This window comes from Sinohyriopsis cumingii, chromosome 6, assembly GCF_028554795.1.
Source record: "Sinohyriopsis cumingii isolate HCF-2022 chromosome 6, ASM2855479v2, whole genome shotgun sequence".
In the NCBI taxonomy this organism is placed as follows: domain Eukaryota; kingdom Metazoa; phylum Mollusca; class Bivalvia; order Unionida; family Unionidae; genus Sinohyriopsis; species Sinohyriopsis cumingii.
This window is the reverse complement of record NC_142966.1, coordinates 93,133,690-93,156,321: the sequence shown is the minus strand read 5'-3', so window position 1 is coordinate 93,156,321 and position 22,632 is coordinate 93,133,690. Positions and strand designations below refer to the sequence as shown.

At 34.9% G+C, this 22,632-nt stretch overlaps 2 protein-coding genes across 2 annotated transcripts; both read left to right on the top strand.

Moving 5' to 3' along the window:
* The first annotated feature begins 876 nt into the window (after positions 1-876).
* LOC149797460 (uncharacterized) lies at positions 877-7,625 on the top strand. Its single transcript, XM_089960762.1, has 4 exons — positions 877-1,082; positions 2,596-2,668; positions 6,778-7,035; positions 7,567-7,625. The coding sequence occupies exons 1-4, from the start codon at positions 882-884 to the stop codon at positions 7,623-7,625; spliced, it is 591 nt and encodes a 196-aa protein (XP_089816888.1). The 5' UTR covers positions 877-881.
* A 184-nt stretch (positions 7,626-7,809) lies between these two features.
* On the top strand, positions 7,810-21,584 carry LOC149797459 (uncharacterized). Its single transcript, XM_089960760.1, has 7 exons — positions 7,810-7,916; positions 8,754-8,949; positions 11,198-11,268; positions 12,967-13,191; positions 14,525-14,611; positions 15,237-15,428; positions 21,405-21,584. The coding sequence occupies exons 2-7, from the start codon at positions 8,943-8,945 to the stop codon at positions 21,582-21,584; spliced, it is 762 nt and encodes a 253-aa protein (XP_089816886.1). The 5' UTR covers positions 7,810-7,916; positions 8,754-8,942.
* The last annotated feature ends 1,048 nt before the right edge of the window (positions 21,585-22,632 follow it).

The following is a 22,632-nucleotide window of genomic DNA, read 5'->3' as shown; positions in this document are numbered from 1 at the left end:
AAACGTAAAACTTGTCTTTAAAAAATACTCGTGTTTAAAACACAGCTACACATACACACATAGAGGTATCCCTAAAATGTAGTGCGATTTAAAGAAGAAAGTAACAGTGAATCTAAATTCTACGCATGTATGTTTATTCCATACAATGTAGAATACGGTATTACAACTAATCGCCATAAATAAAACGCACACAAATACACATATCCCCGAATCTGATTTCAATGTAAAGAAAACGTTCCTAGTCAATCAGAATGATCAGCCTAATAATACGTCATGAGCATGTGATTATTACACCAAAAAATGCGGTTTCAAAACTAAGCTACTTACAATACACGTAAACACACAAATAGCCACATCCCAAAGTTTGATTTTAATGAGAAGAAAGAAAAGGGGATTAGTTTTAATGTCACTTGTTTAATTTCTCGATGTCATATACTCATGGTATACTAGTATTAATATAATTTCTTTTGTCATTGACACTGAAATGAAAACCAGGGATATGTGTTTTGGGGCTTTATCTTTCTTGAAGTTTATTAGTTTTCAAGTCCCAGTTTTCTTTGACTGTTCATACGGTCAGGGTATAATAATATGCACAGACGTTTGATTCTAATATATTTTTACATTGAAATTAAATTTAGAGATGTGTGCGTATTTGTGAGTGTGTTTATTTTTTAATATTTAAACAGGTTAGTTTAAAGTCACAGTTTGCTTTCTCTGATATCCAAAGCATAATAATATATGTGTATTTTGTTTTTCTTTACATCGAAATCAACATTTGGCATATTTGTGTTTAATGTGTGATTTTCCCTTCTGTTTGGTAATAAAACGGTATCGGAACGTATTAATTTTTACCGTTAATTTAAGTCTTACAGACTATGAACATGCGAAATCGTTGGAACCAATCGCGTAATTTCTTCCAAAAAGTGTGTCACGTGGTCATGACATCACACACAAAACCAAACTCAGCAGCTGTAAATATGGCGTCAAAAGATGAAAATCGACCATCAAGAATGAACACTGGCGTGCCCAGTACTTCTGGAAGTACACATTATCAGAAGTTACGCAGTGAGAGCAGTGAACAGGTTTGTATTTCAATTTCTTGAAAAGATTACACCAATGTGTATTATAACGTACCAAACAGCTGCCAATTATAAATTATCATTTCATCCGTACCCACCCACGCACCCGAAATGGATGGTCTATTAAAGAAAACAGAATGTGATTTTATTCATAGCCGTTTGAAAGAGGAAATATTTTAGAATTCTAGTAAGTTACTCTTTGCCCATGGATTATGTTGTTCTAGTTTAAAACCTATATTAACAATTTGAATCTTCCTTTAAAACACCGAACAGCTGCCGTTTACCATATCAGGAAAGACTATAAGCACTGCCGCCGTGTATATAATTTACGTAAAGCTATTCGTAGGCTGCCGCATACCTCGTAACACGATATACGTAATATACTCATTACCCGTATTTCGATATTTGCAAGTTATTGTTTAAACTTTTACAAATAAGAATGTTTAAATTAATATTGAGTGAATCTCATTGGTGGAAAATTCAGTATTGTCGCCCAATAATTGCACTTTATTAATAATTAACTCAGTTGTATGACATATCAAATTAAATTAATGAATTAAACAAGACTCCAGCTTCTTATTTTATTTTATAAGGTTTATTTAGTATAAGCGATATATAATACAGCATATGATATAAAGGTAAATTCTACGTAAACCTAAGAAAAGGAATAATATACTCAGACCAGTATATGAAAATGTTATTATATGGCCCTGTTTTATGATCTTTTCCAGTGATAGTAATCACTTTAGTTCTCAATAAAAGAAGGTAAACTAATTTTTGCACCAAGATCAATGAGTAGCTCTGATAACATTTCCTTTTTTAAATTGGCAATCCGAGATAAATAGTCATACATTATTTCATGTGATTTGAATACAGAACTCTGCCAACCACTCAACATACTTAGGTAATAATGAGATATCATTTTAAATGTCATATTTACATCTAAGACAAGATTTAATGTTTGTTCCATCTTCTTCATCTTGTTTTAGTTGAATTTACCATCAGCTTCCAGAGTACAAGTAGAGATATGAAATTGGTTAGTTTTTTCGATTATTTTTGACCAAATTAGGTTGGCTTTTTAAGGCATGTACTGGTGTTATGCTGAATACCCCCCCCCCCCATACATACATCCAACAATATGCTCAATGATTGTATACAGTGTCAATAGCCTAGTGGTTAGAGCATCTGCCTTGGATGCGTGAAGTTGTAGGTTTGAACCCCAGTCGAGTCATACAAAAGACTTATAAAAATGGTACTAACAGCTGCCTTGCTTTTCGTTCAGCATTAGGAGGTTAGTGTTAAGACTGGTTGGCCTGGATTCAGACATAGCGATATGACTGAAAACTTGTAAAAGCTATTGAGCTATTGTTAAAAAAAATAATTAACACCCATATACAGTGTCATATACACGTGGCCATACTGTGTTTTTTTTATTTATTAATTGGTTAGGTTAAATCACTGCATGTAAACTTCCATCTCCACCCAGCATTTTATGAAGGATATTATTTTCTTGCAGGTGCTTGTCATGGGTGTTCCATCAGACCGTCCAGAACTTGGTATATACACAACAACAATGCAGCAAAACAAAGGTAGTTCTCTAAGTGTGCATTGATTATCCATTTCCATATGACTAACAGAAAAGTTTTAAATTACTAAGCAACTATATTTGCAAATCATAATGTGTTTTAATACAGACTGTCAGGGTTGTTAACCTGTATGGCTTGCATTAATTAGATAAGATTTAAGCAATATTCCAAACTAAATGTTAGTGTAAGAAAATATATTTTTTACAATATAAAAAGTTGAAAGGGAAATACGTGATAAATTGATAACGATAACCATGCAACACCACATCCAGAAAGGAACCTACATATATTCCACTGGACAACAAATTTTTACAAAAGTCATGTTACTGAAATAAAATTAGTCAATTCTTATCAATTTTTATGTGCTGAACACGAATATGACAGTCAAATTGCAAAATTGGCTCTAGTTTTTTTGTAATCTGCAAGAAATTAATGTTTACATAACAAAATGCATTCCAATAGTAAAAGGTCAACTGTAATAGCCTACCTATAAAAAATCAAGTCATTGACTACATCTTAGATTTCTTCGCCTGTCTCTTGTACAGCTGTTCGGGAGCATCTCTGAGGAGTGTCCAGCAGTAGTCAGCCAGCATTGTAGTGGACCATTTTCCCTGGTATCTTTGTTCCATTGTTGCGATATCTTGATGAAAACGTTCGCCGTGTTCATCACTAACAATACCACAGTTGCTAGGAAAGAAATCCAAATGGGAATGAAGGAAGTGAATCTTTAGAGACATATTGCAGCCAAGTTTCTTATACTTCATCAACATGTCTTCTACTAGTTCCTTATAGTTTTCTGCCCTAACATTTCCGAGGAAGTTTGTAGAAACTAGGCGAAAAGCATTCCATGCTTGTTTCGCGTCACCTTTCAGCAAGTTGTTGAACCGGTCATCTTTGAAAAGCTCTCGAATCTGAGGACCCACAAAAACTCCCTCTTTAATCTTTGCTTCGCTGAGTCGAGGGAATTTTTCATGCAGGTATCGGAATGCTGGCAAAGTCCGGTCAATGGCTTTCACGAAGTTCTTCATCAAACCTAGTTTGATGTGAAGGGGTGGTAGCAAGATTTTCTGAGCCTCAACCAGAGCTGGGTGTTGGATATTCTTCTCTCCAATGGCTACATTCTGCCTGTGAGTCCATTCCTTCCTCATGTAGTGCATTTCCCTTGCTCGGCTATCCCACTCGCATAAGAAACACATGTATTTTGTATATCCTTGCTGCAGTCCCATTAAAAGGGCAACTACCTTCAAATCACCACAGAGGTGCCAGCTGTACTTGTTATACTCAATGGAATTCAGTAGCTGCCTTAAGTTATCGTATGTCTCTTTCATGTGGACAGCATACGCTACTGGAATAGATGGAAGAATGTTTCCATTGTGCAAAAGCACAGCCTTGAGACTCAGTTTCGAAGAGTCCACAAATAGTCTCCATTCTTGTGGGTCATGAGTGATTTTTAAAGCATTCATGAGGCCCTCAATATCGGAACAGAATATCAGATTACTTTCCTTTCTGAAGAAAGGCTCCAATTGCTGGTGGCGCTTTCGATATGCAGTAATTGTGACATCTTCTTCTAGAAGATTCCATTGTTGGAGTCTTGATCCTAGCAATTCTGCCTTGTTCTTTGATAAGTCCAAATCACGAATCAGGTCATTTAGTTCTTCCTGTGTTATTCTGTGTGGGGTTGATGATGCACCACAGTGAAAATCTGGATCACTGCATGCTGATGGACCAGGAGAAGAACAGGTCGACTCACCTTTGTCTTCGTCAGATGAATCAAGAGAATATTCTGCTGGAGGTTCTGGAATAGGAAGTCCCTCACCATGTGGAACTGGTCTCAATGCAGACGGAATGTTTGGGTAGACTATTCTCGACTTCTTTCGCTTCGTTATTCCGCCGGAAAGAGGAGGAACCAAGCAGAAGTAACAGTCATTTAGGTGATTGCTTGGCTCTCTCCACACCATTGGGACTGCAAACGGCATTGATGACCTTTTGCAATTCAACCACTGTGAAAGCTGTGTTGTACATGTAGCACAGCATATATGCGGAGCCCAAGGCTTGTCTTGGTCACCAACCTTGCATCCGAAGTAAAGATGATATGCCTTCTTCACTTGAGAATTGATACTTTTCTTCTGGTTGGCAAATGTCACTTCCCCACAAATATAGCAAAAATTGTCCGCGGTATTAACACACTTTCGAGGCATTACTGTTCTTTATTGTACGTAAATGGATAAAATAATCAGTTTTATGTAACAGTAGCTTGAACTGTCTCGCACAACGTCTAAAATATTTTAAATGCTGAACCTATCTGATTGGGCTTTATATAGTACACTGCTTACGTCAGCTTCAGCAGCCGCCTGGCATTAGTATAATAGGCCTACACATGTATAGTACACTGCTGACGTCAACTTACTTCAGCAGCCGCATGGCATTAGTATTGCATTGCATCAGAAAATGATGCAATCAACTGTGGATGATGTGAGCATGATGGTATTATGCAATGTTACATCATTATTCCGGATGTTGCTGCAGTCCTACTGGAGAAATTTACACAGTGAAACATAGAAAATGAGGTATATGAATATCTTCAAAACGAGAGCCAATACAAATTTTTCACGGTTATATTCGTGTTCGGCACACCAAAATACTACAGATTAGGGCCTTTTCAAGTCAGTAATGATTTCACTGTTGACCAGTGTTCTCACACATTAGTTCATGAAATACATATTTCAATATTTTGTATTATTCATGGTCAGTACTATTGTCTTTTTCATGCTTTTATAATTCCCTTGCCCTGTTAAAACAATCGGGTTCAACAAAAAACATTAGAAGCCTTTATATACAGTGCCCCCCCCCCCCCCTTGAATGTCTCTTTGACCAGTGTCCACCCACTTTTTATGGCCAGAATTCCATGGCACTGAAGAGTTCCTGTTTAACAGTATCCCCAAGAAAGTCCACCCCTCAAATGCAAACAGCAGCAATTATAATTGTGCACAAATGTAAGATTTTCACTTCACAAGTGGGAACATTTTATTTTAATATGTGTCCGAAACCAGTATTTGATTGGTACAGTAAGTAACATGATTATCTCTACTGATGTCTATTTCCCAATGTCAGGTTTGAGTGTACCACTAAGGTTAACAATAATTATCTATAAATGTCAGGATTACAAAATGGTCTTCATGGGCTAAAAATAGAGTTATGGATTAGCACACAGGAAGAAATTAACATTGAACAGCACTGTGTAGCAGACAAAGACCAGAAAATCATGAGACAACTCATGCATCACTTCCTTTATAAACTAGGCATTTTGTCCACAAAAGTTTCATCTTCATAATCAATTGCAGTACTGTACCATTAGAAAAAAAGGAAAAAATCATTAGAAGACTTTAACAATTCATCACGAAAATGGAGACCTATTACTTTAAAAGAAAAGTTAGTCATTCGACTCAACATCCTTGGCTGTGGTGTGTGGGGCCCAAATCGCTTTATGTTGGAAAGGCTCCAATCCAATACATTTTTTGTAACAGATACGGAGGATATTCATCAGCATTGGAAAATGGAGTAAATGGAAAGAGCATTGTATATGTACAAAGATTTAAATGACATTTTTTAATGTTTCTGCAATTTGCATGATAAATATACCTCACCTGCATTTCATTCTTAAGTCGAGAAAAAGAATTATTCAGTTGTTCAATTGAAATACGTCTGTTCTTAAGAACATTTTAATAATTAATGCTGCTTTTAAATGAAGATGTTAAATGCTTTGAAGTTGTATGTAACTTTCTTACTACCGTACTATGTACATTCTATACACTTATGCACAAAACATTTAGTCCTCAATTGAAAAGGCCACATAATAAGAACAGGACCAGTGTGTGTATGTGTGTATATATATATGTATATACATACACGTCTTATACATTTGAAAGATCCTTTTATCTTCAGTCAGTTTTGTTAAGGTGGTGGATAAGATGTAGATATGTAGAACTAATAATGTATTGGTGGTGTGAATATTTCTATAGATAATGATGAAGTAAACAGTTGTGTGCAGTGTCTGTAAACTGCCACAAACTGGTTTTAATTATATATGATCTTTTTATTTTGTGTGTTTACAGAGTGGACTTCCAACCTCAGACGTAACATGGAATTATGTCATGTAGCAGTGACTGGGCAGTCAGCTTTTTGCCATCTTCTCCAAAGGACAACTTTACCAGAAACATCTTACATGTTCCTTTTGGAGAAGAGTATGATGGACATGGCAATAGCAGGATTGTCCGAAGGCTGTGCATATGGTGTTGTATTTCGCCAGGGACGTCTGCACTATTTACGATTTTTTGAAAGTGGCATTTTCAGTGGATTTTTTGAAAGCGAAGGTAATCACATCATCACAACATTATAGCTACATTTGAGACTCATGAAAGCAAATGCTCATGCTTTTGGGACATTCAAACTGGCTCCAAATTACTGGATGGTTAACTGGTGATCAAAGCACAGAGTACATTGTGCTTATGTTTGTAAGCATTTGTCAAATTCTATTCTACGACATCTCTTTGTAATTGCATTTATTCTATATTTGATCTATGACCACCTTAAATAAACCACAGGGGAGGGATAAAAACTATCATACCCTAGTTGCAGCTATAAAAGTATAAAAACGTATGTTGAAATATCAGTTAAGTTAGAACAGTGTAGTTTAAAACCTTGTTTATCCCACTGATAGGAAAGTTTTTAGAAGTTGAATTTGTAGTTTTATTTCATTTAGCATTAAACTGAAATTAAGACTGTCAGAGAACAGTTATTAATCTTCTGATATGTGTGGTTAATGAAATCACATTAGGCTTACAGTAATGTTATCTTTAACATTGTCATTTTGTCAAAATTTACAGATATTGCTTTTTTATCAGGTTATCAGTTTATACAAATATTTAATGTTCTTTTCTCCTTGTTAAAGACAATCTATTGATTTTATATATATAATTCTATTGCATCTGATAAACATTGTTAACTTTTCATTCTGAAGCAGTATAGCGGATGAGTCTTTGTCTGCATGATTAGTTATCTCCAGAATCGAGGCACAACATTTTACCTATAAATCTTTCTCTTTCAAGGTTTGGATATTATCAAACAGGCGCTTGAATGCGATAGAAACGAGGATGTTTTTTGGAAAACATATTTACATTGGATGATATCAAAGCAGCTGAAGGAGAATACTTTAATTTGCTAACCGAGAAACGCAAAAAGCTGCCAGAGCCAGGTTTGTGCATTATTCAAGGCTTTCTTCTTACTAATACGTGACCAAATATACCTGTAGCTTGCCAGCTTTCTAGTTAATACTGAAGTGTTTAGAAGCCACAAAATCAACTATCTTAAAACGTAACTTTGAACAAAAATGAAGTGAGAACAAGATAGGCATTGTTGATGTGAAATGTGAACAGAAGATTGTCTTTAATGTTTAATAGTGCATTTAATTTTATACTTTGTAGTGTTGGTGCCATAGTAATATACGCTTACCAACTCCTACTTCAAGTTTGAGAATACAGCTTAAACAGAAGAATGTCTTGTAGTGTCCATAAGACAAGTAGGTCATTTGGATGTCAAGTAATTTTTATTTCAAGAGGTACATGAGGAAACAAAGTAGAACACATGATCTTATGAGTGATAAAAATGGAAAATGTCATTTTATAAGAGAAAAGTAGCCAGAAACCAAATGGCAACAACATCAAAGCAATTTAACCAGACCTTCAAATTGTTAAATATTAAGCAGCTACAGTAAGGAAACAAGTAAGATAAAGTGAATGACATCCACAAAGAGCACTAAACCCGCAAACAAAATTGCACCATTCATCCCAGTAAAACCTTTATACTTTATGTACATTTTACAGAAATTTAACATCTATACCTTGTATATTTTGCCATGTATATAACTTGCATCGAAATAGTCACATTTAGTTCTTTTGACAGAGGGTATGGATCTTTTTTTGTGCATGCTGGCAAGTAGATGCATGCCATAACCTACATTTGATTGTCTGTGGTGGGCAAGTTAAACACAGTAACATTATGCTTATAGTGTTTTTTTTTTGTTTCATTACAGATTCAAAGAAATTACCATCCACAGGAAGAAGGTATTTCGAAATACTGTTCCAAAATAAAAACAGTATTAGGAAGTCGTTAGATCATTTTCTTCATCACGTACAAACAAATATTTTCAAAGAAAATAATTTTGAGTGTATGGGGGTGATGGTGCAAATAGAGAAGAAAAAGAGCTACAAAGACAAGCAGAATGCGAAGTAAGTATTAAGAAGAAATGCAGGAAATCATTATTACCTTTACCTTCAGTCTTTCTATATCTATCTTTCATTTTCCATTTGTTATAACCATGCCCATATACTAATCCATATATGTCTATCCTTCCTTCCATTCAGCACACTGTTAAGACAATTAGTCTCTCATATATTTATATGAGTTGCCATAAAACATGTTATATGTACTGGTCATTACCTAAATAGGCACCAACTGTCCAGTCACTTTGCCCCAGCTGTTGCTGTAGGGTTTAACGCCATTTTTCAGCACAAGATAGGCTATACATGGCGGCCAGTATTAATGGTGGAGGAAGAACCCGGAAAACCCTCAGAAAGAACCACCGACCCACGATAAGCTACCAGCAAGCTTTCTCACATAACCACATTATCCGAATCCGAGACTCCTTTGCCCCTGCAATTTTTATTATATGTATTGCTCTTTCTGTCACTGAATGTCACAATCTTGTTAGTACAGTTAGCAAGGGTTGATGTGACACAGACTTTTTCCATTGGCTGGTGTGACCATCTTGTGTGAAAATCAGTTGGCCCTGCAGAAAATCAACTGGCTCTCCCAATCAGGAAAATAATGATGGAGGAAAATTTAATTGGGCCGATGGCCATCAATTTTAAATGACCTTCCTCAGAACCCACAGGTATTGGTCGGGCAAGCCAGCAACAAAATTGCCGCCTGAACTAGTCCTTTTGTTTTTTATTAGACTGGAAACTTGGTAAATGCTATGGTCATTATCAGAAGATACATATATCAATGAATCAGTGTACTTCTGCAATTTTTTTTCAGTTTTCTTTTGTATATCAATGCAGTGCATGATACAAACTTGTGAGTGCAAATTGTACAACTTCTTTATGGATTGTAATGAAATTCAGTAAAATATTATGTTCATTAACAAATAATGCATATATCAAATCACTGTTCCACTAATTAAGTTTAGAATTATTGCCCTTTATTGATTTCAGTCTAAAAACAGCGCATAATATAATCTAATGAATCATCTAATCTTTCAGATTTCACTGGATTGCCATGACATTTGGAAAAATGTTTTCATCATTATCGAAAGTTGCATACATTGACAAATCTCTGCTGCTATTTCAGTTAGAGCTAGTTACTTTCTTAGATTAATGTTTGATAGGATTTTGTGAAGTCAGCTTGTCTCACATTTTTCATTGGATTGCCATGTAACTGCATGTTACAGTCATCATTTGAAAATGTTCATATAAACAATTCACTTTGCTTTTGCAATTTTAGTCTGATGTATTGTCGTGCAGCAGAATGCATTGTTAAAATCTTGTCAGTGCTACCGATTGTGGTGCCTTTTTGAAAGGATCATGAAAATTGGCACATGTGACAATATTCATCTAAAACTGCATGTACAAATCTTTGTGCTCCCATGATATTTGTAAGGGTTGTGGACATTTTTGGATTACAGTTGGATACAGTGTATGACCAAATTTTGTTAATGCAGTTACTCAAAGTATTTAGTTGATTGCCCTGAAACTTGGTACTTGTTCTGCTCATCATGAGAGGATAAGTTTCTTTACAGGCATTTCACTTGCACTTTTTTTAAAATAGTTGTGCACTGTTAAGCTCTACACGTCTTCATCATGGGCTAGGGGTGTGATGTAGAGGAGGCATTGGTATATTTATATGATCAAATCACTCACATTTCCTCTAGCTGTGAGCATCATTGTTAGTAGCCTTTTCAAAAGAACAAATACAATTCATTAAGTTAACTGCATTGTATGTGAACTTGATTCTTTAATGATTGTGTCTTTGCAGCTCAATTGCTGACTTAGTTATTGGTCTTTTTTAATAAGAACTGAATCTGTACAATACCCGTTTGATAGCCTAATTAATGGAAGAAAGATTCATTATTGTGTTTGTGAGTGATCATTGTTACATGCTGCCATTCAAGTATGTGCATGATATTGTTGAAATGTGACATGAGTAATTGACGTGAGTAATTGACTTATGATCATTTTTGCAGGGTACAAAATTGATGGAGATCTCATGATGGGTTTGGCTTTACTATTTGCAATCTGTAACAAATACACTAAAGAGAAAAAATTGGTACTCGAGATTTTCAATTGCTTTAGTAGTGTAGTCATTTTGCAGGGTCTTAGGTTTTGCATAAAATCTCCATCGAGAAATATTAATCACAGATTTGTTTCAGCTAGCATGCAATAAAAGAATAATATGTTTTCTTTTCCTACATTTCAGGTGTTTTCCTGCCAGTAAATGTTTTGATGGGACTGCCTTTCAGGCTGCTTTTGAAACTCACAGAACTGAAGGTAGGTTGTATGTGCCAACAAGTTACATTCTCAGATGTCTTTGTTCCACTTGAATATCCAGTTTCATGGGATCAGCAGCTTCAGTATATCTCCATGTTTCCAAATTGGCATAAATGGCAGCACAAGACAGTTTCTTATTCCCAGTGGCTATCAATTCAAGATATGAAAGAAAAGTATAAACCTGCTTCACTAAGGAATCAGGTGCTGTACAATTTTAGAGAGGGTAACATGGATAAGGTCTATTCCATTTGCTCCAAATATAAAAACATTGCCTTAGATCCAGCTCAATCTAATTCCACATTTGAAAGTTTACCAGAGTCATCTGATTATGGTGACATAGTTCCCCCTGCATCCAAACGCAAAAGTCATGAACCTACTAGACATTTGACAATTGAAGAATTGATGACAAACATACACACTGTAGACCCTCAGTTTTCTTCAGAAAATATAGCTGAAGAAAGATCTTGTTATGATAAATTCAAATATGCAATGATTGAAAATGGTCATGTAATTTGGCGACGTAGTGCAGCTAATGTGAATATTTTTTCAATGAATGAAGTTAGTATGACAACTGGACTGTTTCAGGAAGACTGTTATGTTCATTTGACCAAAACAGATATAGATAACACAACTGAATTGTCTTGTAGCTGTGGAATGTATGGCATATTACTGCAGTTAGCCACAATAAGTATACCTCAGGAAAACCTTGATGAGGTAGATCTGAGTGACGTGAAATGCTGCCATATGAGACTTTTTAATGAATTGATCAGTGACCATATACCTTCTCTATTAAATAATTCTTCCAGGTCAGAAAATAAGATAATTGAAAAACTTGAAGCTGCCAAAGATCAAATTAATGAGCCTATTTGCCAGATGCCAACCTCATCTGATAAAACTTTGAAGTTCTCGGTGTATTCTGATGATGACAAAACATGTACTTTTGTTCATATCACTGACAATAGTCTATCTTGTCAGTCTGGATTTTGTAATGCACTTTATTCATCTTCAAAACGTAAAGTTCTCCATCTTGACAACTCTGAGACCCTTTGTCCTCACCTCAATCAATTGAAAGTCCATGCTGACAAATGGATGGATCTACTGATACAAACTGCTGATTCCAGTGATTCTGTATATTTTAGTGGTGATGAGGATGAAGAGGATGTGATTCCACCAGCATTAGCAGCTACAGTTGCTGAGGATATAAAGGTACTATCAATAGCTGATATCCCTTCTTATATATTCCAACTCTTTATGAAGTGGAATTTTCTATTACCATGAGTTTTGAAATTCCATTAAACCAGACATTTATAGTTATACTCTGAGCATACTCTTTCAAATGAAATCTGAATTGATGAATAGCTCAGAAGAATTATATAGAAAATTGTCCCCAGAAATTAGATATTAGAATATTCGATTCAGAGGAAGTCTGAATTACATTAATATTTTCTATAAATGCTTAAATTATTTAACGTTGGATATACTTATAGATAACTGATAGTCCCATGGTTTGCTGTTAACCTGTACATTCAGAATCATAATTTTTGGTTCATCCACTGAAAAACTTCTGACTGGTTGGATATTACCTTTGATGACGAGGATACAAATAGGTGCCAAACTTAATACCAATTTCTCTTGTTTCGCTTTATCAGGACACAGTCCTTTCAGAGAATGAGTATATTTAATGTGTCCTTTTAACAGGGGCATCAGTTTAATGAAGATACTGGCCTGTGGGAGTATCCAAGCCTCAGCAGACACATACCATCGCAAGATGGTTCATTGTTACTTCAGCAGGCCATACAGTTGAGACATACCTTTTGTGATGCCAGTTTTGGCTGCGACATTGATGGATACCTTCACACTGCCCCTGATGGTGGATACCATGAGTTGCCTCCACCGACTGTTCCAGACATGTGCAAATGTGGTGTAAGTAAATGCTGTGTTCAGCTTAACAACCCATTTCTATAACCAACCACTTCCAAATACATAGTTTATCCATTTGTCTCTTTTTTTTCTCCTAAGCTATTATATAAAACTCTGTAGGCTTGTAGTGTATGTTTTTAACAATTGCTGATAATCAGGGTATTGCTGGTTATTGCATTATCTCATTGACTGAAAGTGAGGCCTAACCTGTGTAGCTCATGTATGTGACTAAAATCAGTGTGGCTCTAGCTTACTTAGCTCTGCTTTCACTTTTACATGGTCCAAGGTTTGGAGCTGCAGTTGCTAAATGCCAGGGTCATGACCATGATGGTGCAGGTTCAAATATTAGTATTGGATCAGCCCAGATAAAATTACAGTGGTGTGTTCTTGGCAAGGTACTTTGCCCCAATAAACTACATTGTGTTGATGTACTGTAAAATGCCAAACCAAACTTAATTTGTGAGAAAGTATTTAAAAGAGAATGAAAATAACCAATATTAAATAAGGGTCTATGGTAAAATGCATTCAGGTAGCTCAATATTATGCTCGTGATCACATCAGTAACTGACATAAATCATTACAGCAATTATACAAACTATATGCATGTAACAGAAGTAAATTACCTGTATTTACCATTTATTATTGGTTACAGTTTTAATTAGATAGTCACCATACATTATTTTTCTAGTGTATCTTTCATCAGCTCTTTTTACTTATTATGAGTAGGAGCATGAACATACTGTTTGAGAAAAATCTATGATATTTACATGAAAAACTGAGGTTATCTATCACTTTTGTATGGAAGAGTTAGTGCATTATCATCTAGTGTGTAATAAAGGAAGGATAAATTGCTTGGAGAAAAAAAAGTTATTGCCTAAAGAAAACATCTGGAATACAGAATAATCATCATCTTTGTGACATCAGTATTTGTATGAACCGAGGATGGATGTACTTTCATTGATTGAATATCATACAAAGTTGTCATATGCATATTACTTATTATGGAAAATTATACAATGTATGTACTAATTGCTTATCCACAATTTAAATGAAATTTCATTCTAAAAAAATTGTTATCAGTGTCAGATTTTTCTGCATATGTTAATGGGATTCAGTACAGGTTCAGATGGACCAGGACTAGACAGTTAATATCACATCCTGTACACAATAAATAAAAGTACATTTACTTTGGTTCTGCTGCATCTTCAGGAAATATTTGTCACATTGCAACAAGAAATTTGGTTAAATTTTGGTCCTTGAACATTCACTGTCTGTTCATACTTTTCCTCAGTCATATTTGAATTACTTAAAGTTTTGTTTAATTGATTGATTTCAGGTAGGATATGTCTTTCCTAATGGAGAGACAATTGCAGTATCCCATATTTCCACTGTATATACACGTCATGGACCTGTAAAACACAAGGTATAAATTTTTGCTTTATTTTCTTCTTTCAATGAGCTTCAATTCATTGATGACGAACTTACTCATCTTTTAAGTAAACACTTTATTAGAAAGCATTGCATTTTTATTTGTTCCATTCTATTCATATCTCTGTCTTTCTATCAAATATTGTTAGCATAAATATGCACACAAAAAAAAAAAACATTTTATACCAACAAATGAAAAATATGTTGTTGCTTATATTGGCATGCATAAGTCCTTTTTATCAAGCTAAGATGTATCGACTAAGTTATGGGGATGTGGGAGAATAATTTTTCTGTTGCTTTACAAACCCAAATCTAGTTCTTTGAAAACTCACAAATTTCACAACATGCATTAGCATCTAATTTTATGGTATTAAAAGATTGACTTCAGTGGTCAAGACAGTGTACTTGCCTTAGTGTTTCCAGCAGTATAAAAGATAATAGTCTTAACTTTTTATCAGTGAGGAATCTGTTTTTACATTTGTGTTGTTTGTATAATGTTTCATTTATTTGGTAAATGATACATTTTGTGTGTGTGTGTGTGTGTGATTTTATATTTAGATTTGTTATCACAGTTGTTTAAGTGTTAATCAGGATACTGATATTTCTTATTTTATATTTAGATTTGGTATCGCCGTTGCTTTAGTGGCACTTGGGATTGTAACATAGGTCCAGGAGAGAGAGAGGCCATCCACTTTCTTACCAGGGATACTGGAGCTGGCGATGAAATTGGCTGGGACTTTGTGGACCATGTTCTGAACTCATATATTTCTTTTGGCTCCTATTGTACAATCATGAATAGTTTCTACAAACGTGTCAGTCATAATTCAGCTTCTTTTATGTCTAATAATACTTTTATTGCATGGTTTTTTTCCTGGATAAGTAAGTTCAATTTAGATTATAGACAGCCATGTTCCATTTGCAAATTTAGTCCAAAAGTGTTAGCTGCTGATGGAACTAAGATAGGCATCAACATTCGACATTCAGCAGTTGTACCAATAGAGACTCCAACGAATGACTTTACAATAGATCCTTGTCATCGAAGGAATAAGAGGGCTTTCATTAGATTTGCCCAGGGTGATCATGATTCAAAGGATAAAGCTCAGAGTAGAAACTCTACCTTTCTAAGAAAGTGCTTGGTACCTTGGGCAGTGCTAATGAGCTACCTTTAGAAGAGGAAAAAAACCAAAATGATATTCTGTTACAACATGTTGATAGAAACTTTCACTCACTGTTGACTATTTTTCTGCAAAATGGTTGTAGCAACCGAGTATTGAGAAAGTTAGCAGTTCTTTTTATGATATTGTCTTCAAATCATTCCATTTCAAGCATTATTCCCTATCGATTTGTTGACGACTTCCAATCTATTTTGAATTTACTTAGGAAAAATTCAAATTTAGACACAAATGTTATAAACAGAGTTGCCAAGTTTTCTCCTGAAATTAGAGATGTATTATTTGCAGTCATGAATACTTGTATATGTTCAGCAACTTTAGAATTTTTGGACCATCTGGTGTCAAGAGTGAAACAGCTTTTTTGAAACTGTAAAGAACCAGACCAAATTAATCCTAAACCAGGTAGTTATAATCCTGCTAAATTTGGGAGAGCATATTACTTCACCCCCCCCCCATGGTAAGCAGTTAAGAGAAACTCCAAAATACACAATGGATAAAATATCTCATAATAGTACTTATGATGATGAACCTGCAAGAGCTGAAGAAAAATGCCATAAAAAATACCCTGAAGTGGGAAGGAAGGGTACAACATACTTATTTCTCTGGTTTGACCCACAGCATTATGGGCATTGCTATGGATATCATATGATACCAGGACATGAAGGGAGAAAAGATCCTGCTTGTTCTGCTTATGCATACATGGAAAATGCCCCAGAAGAAATATTTTATGATTTTAGTTGCCAGCTTGAGGAGTACTGTTTGAATCGAGAACCTGGTTTTTGGAAAAACACTCGTTTTTTTCATGATACATTTCATGGCTTTTCCCATAAGTGTCCACCAGTATACAAGTCATCACGTCTCATGTTGTTAAAAAAAATTAATACTGAAATATGTGAGCAAACAAATGATTTTCTTCAGCACATCAAATATTCAGCAAGAGCTATGGGAATGGGTAAATTCAATCACTACTTGCAGTTTTTTATGCACCAATGGAGCCAGAAGAAAAAGAAGAACTTCTGCAAAAAATGTACGTTAGCTTTCAGTTATGTTGGATGATACACTAACCACACTGTACTTATATCAATCAGTCCAGTACAACAAATTTAATATGCATGATTTACTGTGCAAATGGATGTACCATATTTGAGCAAATTATTGTCCCTGACTATAATATGCATCTTAAGACTATTTTAACGCAGCTCTCTTACAAAATGGATATATTTATATTGCAAGTTGTTTGAGAATAAAATATGATGACAGTAGAATAAAATATGTAGATCCTTCAAGTTTGCCGGTTTTGGATAATCTATAAATATTTTGATATGCTTGGTACGAATTTCAGATAGTGTTGTGGTTAGCACATGATATACCAAATCTGTTCTTAAGTTAATTAAACAGACCAGTGGTAAAACTGCAGCGATTAGTATTTCATCTATTTTCCAAGACTCTTAAATTGGGTATACATTGAACATGTTGTCCCCATGTATTTGTAACCTGTACAAAAGTGTCTGTACTTATTTATAATGTGACACATTGTCCCCACATATTTGTTACATGTAAAAGTCTGTCCTCCTTTATCATGTGACAGAATTTCGGACAGCATTTTTTTTTACAGTTATGTGGAAAAGTGTAAAGTTGTATACATTATCTTTTCTTAAATTTAAAAGAATTTAATTCATATGAAACCTCTTTGTATCATTTTCATTCCCAATTGTTTTATTGTGGTCATTTTCTAAGATTATTTGATGCTTAAGGATTTTATAGACTTATTTACTTCATGAAAATACCCAAAATGTTTTTTCCATAACTACCAATGTAATGCTGATTATGTCACTTATCAGGTACCAATGAGTCTTCTGTCATGGATTTAAAGTGGACTTTTTTTACACATTTTTTGTAAAATATGAATGTTAAGTTCAGAGATTTTTAAACAGGAAGTAATAGGCATTTGTTTTTTGGTAGAAAAATATTTCCTGTACATGTATCAGTTGCTGTGAGAAGAATGGAATTTTATGAGAGCGTGTGTTCCGCTTAAGGAAAATTTAGACTTTACATGATTGGAAATTATGTCTTATAGTACTTTGCCTAATGTGTGGTATTTCCAGTGTGTGTGTGTGTGTGTGTGTGTGTGTGTGTGTGTGCTTAAGATTTATTTACCCCAGTTACAATTCTGGGTAAGAAAGGTTCATAGCCATTATACAGTTAAAACGGAATAGAATATACTTGATAACATGTTAGACTGATAACTTGTAAATAGACATTTTTATTTTTGTGAACTGTACTTTAATCATTTTGTTGCATTTACAAGGCTGGTCATCTCTGGAAAATAATGCATTTATATGTTTGCCATAACAGTACTTGGATCCATGCATTGTTTAGGATTTGACATGCATTTATATTTGAGATCTGTATTATTTTGTTCAGTGAATGGTTATTGTTTGTATTTAAGAATTGTAATGCATTTGAAAAAGAGCAAAAATAAATGATTTGCTTGTTGTGAATGTGTTGATATTTTACCATGCAAAATATGAATAAATTGATTTCTCATTCATTGGAGTAAATTTTATTTACATATATGATTTATGCTCTGGTCATAAGGCTGACATATTATGATGTCAGTTGATCTTTGACTGTATTCATTTTGGCAAAGTGGTACTAACTGTCCTTCATCTTAAGTTAAAGAACTATGCAGATTCTTACACTTTGGGTAAGATAAGCCCTATTGCATTTGGGATCAAGATGTGAAAATAGTGTCTTCTGTACATTATGTTTAGTTCAGGGTAGTATACCTTGACCAATGATCAAAGTTATTTATAACCATTATAATGTACCATGCATGGTATTCCTGTCATGTTACTATTGCCATACTCCACGAGTCCATGTGGCCATCTTCCCTGTCTATGATTAACACAGATTTCAGGAGTGCAATGAAAACTTGCACTGTAGGTACATCTTTGGATGGTGGTGTGTTGTACATTGAGATCAATGCGGTATAAAAATGGTAAAAAGACTCTAGCTTGGCGCTCAGCATTTAGAGGTTAGTGTTAGAACTGGTACGCCTGGCTTCAGGATAAAGATACCGGGGTAGGGACATGATGCTACATGTTTGCGACATAATCCACACACACACACGCATGCAGGCATGGTTACTGAAAAGACTTAAAACATGGTTTCCGCGCAAAAACAAAAGTTGAAAACGACATACCTCACCCAAACTCTGCGATTGCTTGCAAAAGAGGCGAGGAAGAAGGTTGTGGAATTTTATATGAAAGGTTGAGATCACTTGCTAAAAGAAGAAAATTGGTTTCCGCACAATAACAATAGTTGTACAAATGTGGCGCAAACTTTGAGTATTACTTGCACTTCGGTTAAGGAAGAAACCAAGCGATTGTGGGGTGAAACGGACAAAGGTCGATGACAATCTGCATAAATCTTGTTACGCTTGATAAAAGAGAGGATGAAGTCCTCAAATACGAGATAATCCCCAAGATGTGCATATTTATAAAACAATAACCTTTTAAGGACAATTCTAGTGATTGGTTCTTCCAACATAATTACTAATAGACCAAGACAATCTAATAGATTTATAGGGCAATGAGATTATAAAATTAAAACCTTTAAAATCTTTGGGCTTTAATTTTCACGAATAAATGGACATCACTACATATGACACGACATTAACACAACTATTTGATTTAGAGAAAATCTATAAAAAAAATTTAAGTCAAATCTGACCGAAAATGTTCCATATAAATTAGTCGGGGCCTACTGCAAAAATACAAATTTAGGTTTCTTTTCTTATTAAAAACATTTTCAAGAACACGATTAATTATCCCTAGGTCAGTGCAAATTAGAGTTACCGTACACTTACACCTAACCGTAACTCCAAATCAAACACTAACTACAATGCGAAAAACTTGGCAAAGATTACTGAAACTTTGCATAAAGGTAATAGTATGCAAGCAGAACAAAGAATGCAAAAGTCATTAACTGGATTGTTCTTCCTGCCTATCAGATCATATCAAATACTAATTTCTCGACATATTCAATATGATCCTCGTGTATAAGGAAAGATGTATGTATGTGAAATGTAATGAACTGTGCAACGTTTATGCTTATTCAAGGATGGTCTTGTATAATATCTAATTTATCTCTGTTGACCTCTTACACAATGCTGCAAAGTTAAACATAATATATTAGATCTATTAAATTGCTTTGATATGAAAAAAATATTATCTTAAATAAAATGTTTTTAAAAAATATTCTTCAAAATTTTAATACGTTATGGCATTCGGAAGGTTTTCGGTATACCAGCAACGATTGCAGATTTGTGAACACTTCAAGCATGCAAATGTTTAAATTTAAAAGCCATTAGAAGGAAAAAAGATTTTCCTCTATGCCGGATTATGTTAGAAAAATAGAGTGACTAAACCGAGAGCAGCTTTCAGTTAAAATTTTGATGAAATAATTCAATACATTAAAAGGACAACTTAACAATTTTAGTTCCAATCACACTTAAATTTCGGTATTCATTGTGAATTATATTCATTATGAATTATAAAACTTTGGGATGGTGTATAATTCGGTATAAATAAAGACAGTCGATGACATTGACATTGGCGGGATGTTGTGGGGAATCAGACCAGTTTTTCTGAACCCGGTATTCAAACAATGAAAACTTTGTGAAAACTATAATATTCGTCAGTACGTCATTTCCAGAGAAGCCTAACCCTCATCGCTAAACCTAACCATAAAATACAAAAATCCACTTTTCTCCCAGACGGCTTGACAGATTCTCATGAGCGAGGTACCTGTTTGTCGGATTAGATGAGGCAAATATTGCAGAGAGAATCCTGTCAAGACTGTCATTTCGGTTCGTACGTTATCTCCAGACAACTGTAACCCTAACCCTAACCCTAAAAGTCACCAAAATTTATTTTTCTCGCAAACCGCTAAACCGATTTGCATCATCCAGGTACCATTTTATCGGTGTTGATGATACACGTATTGCAATAAAATCCTGTTAAATCTGGCCTGTCCGTTCATACGTTTTCTCCAGAAAAGCTTAACCCTAACCCTAATAGCTAACCCTAAAAGCCACATAAATTCACATTTCTTTCAAACGGCTGAACCGACTTTCATTTCAAGGTATGACTGGATTCGTCTTAATAATGCACGTCTTCTGGTCTATCACGTATGATAATCAAAGGTTATGAACACAGCAACACGTACATATACAAATGAAATTTGAGTATAGTTTTTATTTACTTGCATTCAGTGAACAAACTGATAATACACATTTATTGGTTTTACGGTCAATGGGTTTGTCTCAGGCTTACAGCTGTGTACTCTGGTTTATGAGCATGATAACACAAACAATAATTTTTTGTTTTAATGAATCCCAGTTTGTGCATATGCCTGCTGAATACGTTTGAAAATGATTTTGCTTTGAAAACAAGAATCACTCAAATAAACAGATTATGCCGGCTAAAAAGAATTTAAAGAATTTCTAGATAAGACATTTATTCCTTTTAACTGCTAAGTGTTGAAAGTATCTGATATTCTTAAGCAATAAGATTTTCAAATTAACTGTTGTGTAAGTCATATTGATATCAGATTGGCACCAATTTCATTTTGGATAACGTAGACATCAGCGGAGGTCTTTTGGTGAAAACCTCATGTCAGCATCCATTCAGGGTGAGTGGTGACAACAAGATTGTCAAGACATTCATCATAGCAGCCACATTGGATGTACCATATACAAAGTCCCCAGATAAAAACCTCATATCAATATGACTTGTCCACAAGAAGTAGCAATAACAAGATTTTCAAGATGGTTGATGTGGTGGCCATATTTGATTTAGGACCAACTAGCCATCACATTCAGTCTTAAAGTAAAAAGTCAAAGTTGATATGACAATCCATTCAAAGGAAGAAGTAAAGATTTTCAAGATGGTCACTGGTGGCCATAGTTGATATCCAAACAGCCACATTTTCAAGTTGGAGGAACTAGACCATGTGACGAGTGTAAAGCTTCATGGCAATATTCTATGTAGTTTAGGATGGCAGTAACGAACTCTTGCCAATGGATAGACAAAGAAATTAACACACCATACTATAAACTCTCTTGGTCTATGACCAGTAGAGACCAAAAATCTAAATTATGGATTAACCGAATATAGCATGTTGGTAAATCTTGACACTGAGACAAGTTTTATGACGTTCTATCCATTGTATCAGGTTCAAGGTCCATCACGAAGAATTTTGTACTGCACTTACAGGAATCGTGCAAACATGTCAACTTGGACAGGTAGGAAAAATACTATTTTTATAAAAATTTGGTTTGGTGGAGTTTTATAATGTATCAATGATGGTTTAACCATAACGATTAAAAAATAACCTGACAGTCAAGTATTTGCCCCTTTGAGGGACCTTTCCTTTTGTTAAATCTGACTAAAAGGTCTGATTTAATTATGCACTTCACCGATAGGGAAGATCCTTGTGGGACAGCATATGATTACCGATAGGGAAGATCCTTGTGTGACAGCATATGATTACCGATAGGGAAGATCCTTGTGGGACAGCATATGATTACCAGTAGGGAAGATCCTTGTGGGACAGCATATGATTACCGATAGGGAAGATCCTTCTGGGACAGAATATGATTACTGACAGGGAAGATCCTTGTGTGACAGCATATGATTACCAATAGAGAAGATCGTTGTGGGACAGCATATGATTACCAATAGGGAAGATCCTTGTGGGACAGTAGTGGGACAGCATGTGATTACCAATAGGGAAGATCCCTTGTGTGACAGCATATGATTACCGATAGGGAAGATCC

Bases quoted from the DNA above. Each gene is read 5' to 3' on its own strand.
- LOC149797460 (XM_089960762.1), top strand. From the start codon at position 882: ATGCGAAATCGTTGGAACCAATCGCGTAATTTCTTCCAAAAAGTGTGT. The intron at 1,083-2,595 runs GTTTGTATTTCA...ATTTTCTTGCAG, and splicing joins GCAGTGAGAGCAGTGAACAG to GTGCTTGTCATGGGTGTTCC. The intron at 7,036-7,566 runs GTAATCACATCA...CTTTTTTATCAG, and splicing joins TGGATTTTTTGAAAGCGAAG to GTTATCAGTTTATACAAATA.
- LOC149797459 (XM_089960760.1), top strand. The intron at 13,192-14,524 runs GTAAGTAAATGC...GATTGATTTCAG, and splicing joins CAGACATGTGCAAATGTGGT to GTAGGATATGTCTTTCCTAA. The intron at 15,429-21,404 runs GTCAGTCATAAT...TATTGATATCAG, and splicing joins TGAATAGTTTCTACAAACGT to ATTGGCACCAATTTCATTTT.